The sequence below is a fragment of the Tupaia chinensis genome, unplaced genomic scaffold (genome assembly GCF_000334495.1).
Source record: "Tupaia chinensis unplaced genomic scaffold, TupChi_1.0 Scaffold000110_1, whole genome shotgun sequence".
Lineage (NCBI taxonomy): Eukaryota > Metazoa > Chordata > Mammalia > Scandentia > Tupaiidae > Tupaia > Tupaia belangeri.
The window spans coordinates 710,349-717,189 of record NW_006159574.1 but is presented as its reverse complement, the minus strand read 5'-3'; the positions used below and the strand labels follow the sequence as shown (position 1 = coordinate 717,189).

The 6,841-nt window shown below is 54.6% G+C and overlaps 1 protein-coding gene across 1 annotated transcript in view; it reads left to right on the top strand.

The window, feature by feature from the left end:
- The window catches only part of PAXIP1 (PAX interacting protein 1), a 50,522-nt gene extending 49,479 nt beyond the window's left edge, over positions 1-1,043 (top strand). The window contains exon 23 of the mRNA XM_014586031.2: positions 21-1,043. Coding sequence (XP_014441517.1) covers positions 21-139 — 119 coding nt within the window. The 3' untranslated portion in view covers positions 140-1,043. The remainder of the gene's footprint in view (positions 1-20) is intronic.
- Positions 1,044-6,841: the final 5,798 nt, after the last annotated feature.

The window sequence follows — 6,841 nt, the reverse complement described above, 5'->3', positions numbered from 1 at the left end:
CCTGTAGCTTGAATCTGATCCTTTTGGGAATAGCGGCGGTGGACGGGCGAGCGCAGAAAGCGAGTCCCGAGCGGCCCGCAGAGCTCCTCCTGCCGCTGCAGACCTGCTCGCTCTCTTTGCGCTCGTGACCCACACCTGACGGTTCTTCCCCTTAGAACATTCAGCCGCGTTCCAAGGACGAGCGTGCTCAGGGAGTTCATGTCAGCAGGCCATGGTGGGCGCTGCACCAAGGTCTGTGCAGTCCAGGGTGGGAGCCTGACTCCGCGTGCTGGTACGGTGGGTGTGAGAGTGGAGGCCGAGCTTTACGGGGACGCCGTGTAGCACGGAGGCCTCCCATGTCCCCCGCTCAGGGAAAAGCCATGCAGCTCTCTGCAGTCACTCGTCCCGACTCGGAGCCTCCGCATCCGTCACTGGGAAGCCCATCAGTGAAGCAGAACCGGCTCCGCAGAGCCCTCGGGGACACACGGGTTTCCAGCCCCATGTCCGGTAAAGAGGGGCCGGGCCTTCTCCTCAGGCTGGGGCAGCCTGGGAGCTCTGGCCATAGCATCTGTCACTCCAAGTGCTGCCCCCTTGGCCAGGTCACTCTGCACGCGAGGGACTCTGTGCTTGGGCCGGGCGTGGAGAGTCCGTCGGGGAGGTCAGGATGGCCCCTGGCTCTGGTGAGGGCTTTTTCTTCTCCAGCCTGCCTTTCCAATCAGCTCCTTTATCAGGTAGTCTCCTCTTAGCTTTACCCAGCTTGTGGTCTGTAGTGTTGGCAGCCGGCCTCGGTCACGTGGGGAGAAAGCACTTCTGAGAGCGGGTGTCTAGTTGGCTGTAACGACCTGGCTGGAATGCAGCCTGGTGCAGAGACCTTCCCGGTCAGCACCCGTCTCCAGCTGTTCGCAGGTCGCTGTAGGAGTTACTGATGGGAATGTACATGTTGCTGTGAGCATTGCTTTTTTTTTTGGTGTGTGCCTAAAGGTGTGTGCACTTGCCAGAGAAAGATTGGGATCGAAAGAGAGCAAGAAAGCATGCCCATGATGGCCACACCTCAGTCCCTTCTCCATCCCTCTCCTGTCAGTATTTGGGGCACACATGCGCGTGCACCCAGCATGTTTCTCAAGCCACTGTGTCCGGGGCTCGAACTGCACAGTTGGCCACGTGGGGTCCGGGCGCCTTCCCCACTAGGCCGTGGGCTGGGCTGTCCGGCTCTTACGCAGTGTGCGTTCTTGGCCTTCCTTTGCTCCCCTGCATCCAGGAGCCTGGTCTGTGCCCCGGTCACGCAGAAGGGCAGTGGTTTTAAAGCTAGGGCTGCTTCGTGGTGTGACCTCAGCGTCGTCTTCCCTCTCCAGCCTGGACGTAGGGGCCAGTTGTGGGGAGGTGGGAGGCGAGGCGAGCAGGGTGGGCGGGGGCTGTGAGGGCCGCTAGAGCCTGTTTGTGGCGGGGCCCTGGGGGTGGCAGCAGTGCATGACGCTGGGTGCGCAGTGTCCATGTGGATGTGAGGGCCTAGCTGGTCCTGCAGTCACAGGGAACATCACAGTTCATGCCCCCGCCTCCCGACCCCGCCCCAACCCCAACCCCAGGCGGACGCCTCGGAGGCCGACAGGCCCGGGATCTGGGTGGGCGGCCAGGGCAAAGTTGCTGTGGTGTCCATGCCTGGAGCGCTGACGCTGCCCTCGCAGTGGGTTCTCCTGTCGCTGTGCACACTTTTCCTCAACGAGCACACTTATAAATTTAACTGACGGCGTCCAGAAGACTGCGCGGTGGACGGGGCTGTGGCCGGGGGGCCGGGGGCCCTCAGCACGTGTTTTCCAGCTGCATTCTTAGGGACAAGTCTTCAGAGCAGGAAAACGAGTATAATAAATACTGCATCTTATTAAGATGTGTAATTTTATTCTGAACAAACATAAATTATGTTTTGTATTATATGACTTTAAAGAGCCCACATTAGGTTTTATGATTCATTTGCCAGGTTTTTAAATGTTTTCACAATACTTGGGGGATTTCAGCTACAAATAAAATGGTGTAAATAAAGATCTTGATATCTCTAAATTATGGATGTTAAAGATTTGAAATGTTTTGTACTTTGATTATTTTTATTTCTTATACTCTTTCCTTTTATATTGCTATCTTGCCCACATTTTAAATAAATGTACTTTTGAACTTAGAATTGAGTAATCCTTTGTTTTTTCATGTTTTTTTGCATAACTTACATGATTTGCATAAAGCAGGATCACATTTTAAGTACTTTCAAGGCAGAATATTTTCGCTACACTGTAATGATTTCTCAAATAATTTCTGGAAGACAGCCTTGTTTCTGTGTTTATTTTCTAGAGAGAGATTTTTGCTATAGGGCATGTGCACTTGCTGGAGAGAGAGAGACAGAGAAAGTGAGAAATCCCTCAAGGGGGTTGGCCACACCATAATCCCTTCTCCATTGTCCTCAGGGCTTGGGGCACGTATGCACACGCGCCTGGCATGAGTTTTAAGCCGCCAGGTCCAGGACTGGAACTGCGGTCGACTGTGGGAGTCCAGTGATACCATCTGCTGGTCTTGGCAGTCTTGTTTTTAATCATAAGTAAGTGACGCGTACCTTCCGGGCAGCAGTAGGAGGGGATGTCTCGCCACCACTGGGCATGGGTGCCAGCGGTCAGAAGTGACTGCCAGGCCTGCGCCATCCTGCTGTGCCAGGCCATGTGCCCCCTGTGCCTGGCGCGGCACAGTCCTTGGGCCCCTCTCGAGTGTCAGGTGTTAGGGGAGTCAGACCCTGCTCGCATGTCACTGCTTCCCCAGGGCCAGCAGGTGGTGTCAAGGTTAAGGTGCTGGATCCCACGTGGCCGGCTAGGCAGTTCAAGTCCTGCTCAAGTGCAAATCCTGAGAGAATGAGGGGGAAGGGAGGTGATGTCTCACTTCCTTTCTCTGGAAAGCACACATGCCCTGTGGCGAAATCTAGGAAAGGGAATGTCCCTGAGTACTGGTCTGGCTTCCATGGTAATTTGGAGATGTCTTCTAGAAACAGCTGTGATCTCGAGTTTGTTTCTTAATTGCCGTCTCTACAGTTCCGCCCTCAGACATAGTTTGTGGGAAGCACTGCACTTAAAAACGCTGGCTCACGCAGGTGGATTCTCTTTCGGGCACGCTCGGTGTTCCTGTTGGGTGTCAACATCGGTTGCACGGTTCAGACGTTCACTTGGGACACACCTGCCGGCTCTGACAGGTAGGCCTGTGTGGAGTTACGGCTTATGGGAAGACATCACCACACGATTTGACGACCAAGATGAGGAGCAATATGCGCATCGCTGTCCTTCCCGCCTCGCCCTTGGCCTCCCCTGGTGGTTTCTCTGTGACCTCGTTACCACGGGAGCACTTCCTGGACCTATTACGTATTTATGGCCCACGGGACAGGCTTCCTGTGAGCTGCGGAAGACGTGCCTGACAGGTGTCTCCGTGGACTTGGGCGTCTCCCGGTACCAATCGAGCGTCTGGAATTCTTGGGCCCAGAAGCGTTTTGTATTTTGGATTGTCTCGGGTTTGGGACCATTTGTGTGTAAGTGATGAGATAGCTTTGCTGTCTTCCTTGGGGATGGGACCCCGTTCCAAACACTCGATGCGTGTGTGTTCCACACACACCTTGATCACAGCCTGAAGGTGGTTTTACACAGCAGTTTACACTCTTGGTGAACTGTTCGGGGGCACGCTTGCCTAGGGGGATCGGGGCCTGTGCGGGTAGATGCAGCACTGCGGAGGGTGACAGTTCCTGGGGGACTCGGCACTGCTGGCAGCTGCATTTTGACAGGACGGTTATATGAGGGCACAGGTAGAACTTACTTAGGGCATCGGGTTTTAGACTGGAGAGTTTCAGATTAGGCTTTTGGATTATGGATGTTCGATCTGCATTTTTAATGAACTTATGCCTGGAAATGTGTCTGTTTTTAAGCATGTGTTTTTGTACCTAAGCACATCTAGAGGTACCTGGCACCTGGCCTTCCCGTCAGTGCACAGGTGGGCTTGGTGTGCTGTGAAGCATGGCAGACCCTGTGCAAGCCGGGCCGTGCAGGAGACCCTTCAGTCGGAGTCCGGCTGTGGTTTGCCGAGTATTCCCAGCACTGCCCTGCTGCTCGGACGGTGCAAAAGAGCAGGTTAGAACAAATGGCCTTCTGGGTAGAGTGCATCTGTTTGACCTTCAGTATAGACTGGGGGTTATTTAGCCAGCATACAAGTATGGCTGGTTTGATTAACCTTTCAATGAACGCTTTTTTCAAAAGCTGCCAAGAAATAATCCTTAAAAACTCCAGGAGCTGTCTACAGCCAACTGGCTTTAACAGCTGTGAAGTCCTCATTTGGCAGCTAAGAGGGACTTAGAGTTCTTGGGAAATTGATGACATCAAAATACTATTTCTCATAAGGAACAGGAATCTTTCACTTAGCCCTGCCATTTTTGTTTGACTTAATGTCATCCAATAGAAATATGATATGACCCATGTAGGTAAATTAGAATTTTTTTTTTGTAGTCAAAAACGTTTGTTTTTTAAAAATGGTTTAAACTGGTATAGACAAAATACCAGTTTTTTCAACTACAAGTAATCAATTAAAATTTTTTTCTTGGTCTTTGTTTTTGAAGAATTACTCTATTTAACTTTATTTATTTAATTTGACCAGAGAGGGACAGAGTGAGAGGGAGAGAGAGGGCAAGTAAGAAAGCAAGCCACCAGGCCCCGGCTTCGAACCATGGTCAGCCATGTGGGAGTCCAACACCCTTAACCACTATGCCCCCTGCTGGTCCCCAAGTAATCAATATTTTAAAGAAATCAGATATTTTTACTCATTTTCGGGTAGCACGCCTTTAAGACCGGTGTGTATTTCACATGGACACCTCAGCTCTGAGGACAGACCTGACAGCGCTTGTGGTCAAAGGGGTAGGTTCCCACCCCGGTCACTCAGACACGGCTAAGCGATTCCAAGAACTAGTGTCGCTTTTGAAAGTAATCGCGTAGGAACTTGGGCCGGACGGGCCGGCACGTTGCAGCCCAGCGCGGGTGCACCTGTCTTGTGTGCAGATGGTCCAGGGCAGCTGGGGCTGGGCTGGCGCCTTATCTCCTGAACCCTGACCCTCGGGCACGAGGAGCAGCGGGAAGAGGAGTGCCAGTGAGGAAGTTTGTAGTAGTGTTTCCTCCCACTGCGAGGGAGAGTGAGAGGTCCCTGGACCCCAGCAGCTGCCGGCTCTCCAGGAGGTAATGGCTCAGGAGGGAGCCGAGCACGTGGCTTCATCCAGCAAATACTTGGTAATTTAAGGGAAAATACTTGAATAGTAATACTGCCTACTTTGTTTTAAAATGTTTTGGCATAGAAAAGCACAAATGACAGATAATTGTTCCTCAGCTCTTTGAAACTCAGTACTGCTCAGCTCCCCAGGAACTTCTCCCAAAGTATTTATTTTTGTCAAATTATAAAATAAGGGTATAATTAAGTTCCACGTCTGCCTGGAACGGTGATGGGGATGGCCCCGGTGAGTCCCTCCCCACCTCCCACCACTGGGCCTCCCACACTGCCTTTGTGTCCTTGGGTCCTGGAGGCAGCTGACACCGCCCTCCCCAGAGCTCTGCTGCCTGTCAGCCCTCATTTCCGCTCCCCCTCGCTCCATTCACTCCGGTGCAGGCGACTCACTTCCGTCTTCACTGTCAGGTACAGGACCCAGCCCCTCCAGCATGAGTGGTGGGGCAGCCCTCTTCCCCTGAGCCTGGGACCCCAGGGTCTGTCCTCACACCTGTCTGCCAGAAAAACCCAAAAAGCCCTGCAGCCTGGGCTCCTGGCATCCGCAGCTGCCAGCCTCCAGCCTGCCTTGGTGAGGCAGCCCGAGCTCAGCATGTGGGCAGCCCAGCGCTGCAGCCGGTGCGGACTAGCAGGCCGGGTGCCCGCAGGCTCCAGCCAAGTGTGGACCTGTGGGCCCCAGGTGACAGTCCTCCAAGGCTTGAAAATGGGGGCAGGTTTGGAAAGGTAGCAAAAGGAGCTTCTAGATAGAAAGCGACAGGGAGATAGGAAAGGGGACTGCTCACAGATGGCCTTAGGTGTGGGAACCATAAAGGTGCCACAGGAAACAAAACCCGTTAGAGCCAGTAACAGGCCAGCAGGGTGGCAGGACGCGGCTCCCAGGGTTCTGTGCCGGCCGCACTGCGCCCAGGGTAGCACTGTGCTGTGCCATGCGGAGCTGAGTGGAGGCCCCGGGGATAGAGGGCAGGCCCGGGCTTGGGTCCACCAGGCGAGCACCGGCTCGGGGGCTGCCTGGGTGCTAGACCATGGTGTACAGCTGGGGGGTTCCGAAGGGGCAATAAGGGAGCCCAGTGAGACCAGGTGTGGCCTGACTTGGGGACCCTGGGCCAGGATTCCGAGGCGCAGTGCCTCGGGGGCCGTCGGAGACTGCTCACGTCACCATGGTCCCTCTAGGGGCTGCATCTCCGCAGCACCACCCGGGTCAGCTCCAGCGAGCTCCCACCCGTTCATGCCTTCCTGTCCCCATGCCAGCCTCTGCACCCTGATGGGAGAAGCTGCATCTTAATAACTATGACCAGAGCCAAGTGGCGGCGCTGTGTTTGTGCAGAGGAACTCACGTGGGAGAGGTCCTGAATTCTCTCCCTGAGGACTCCCCCGCAGTGCGTGCACATGGGTGCATCTAGTGCATGAACCCAGGGGGCGGGGTGGGAGGAGGGTGGTGCATCACAGTGGGAGACCCTGGGGGGTCGTCCTGATGTGAGAGGGAGGGGAGGAGGCATCTGGTGTGAGACCCAGGGGGGCGTCGTGATGTGAGACCCTCTCTGATCTCGCTGCCCACGGCGGGCCCCGGGAGACGCACGCGGTTTCCGCCCCC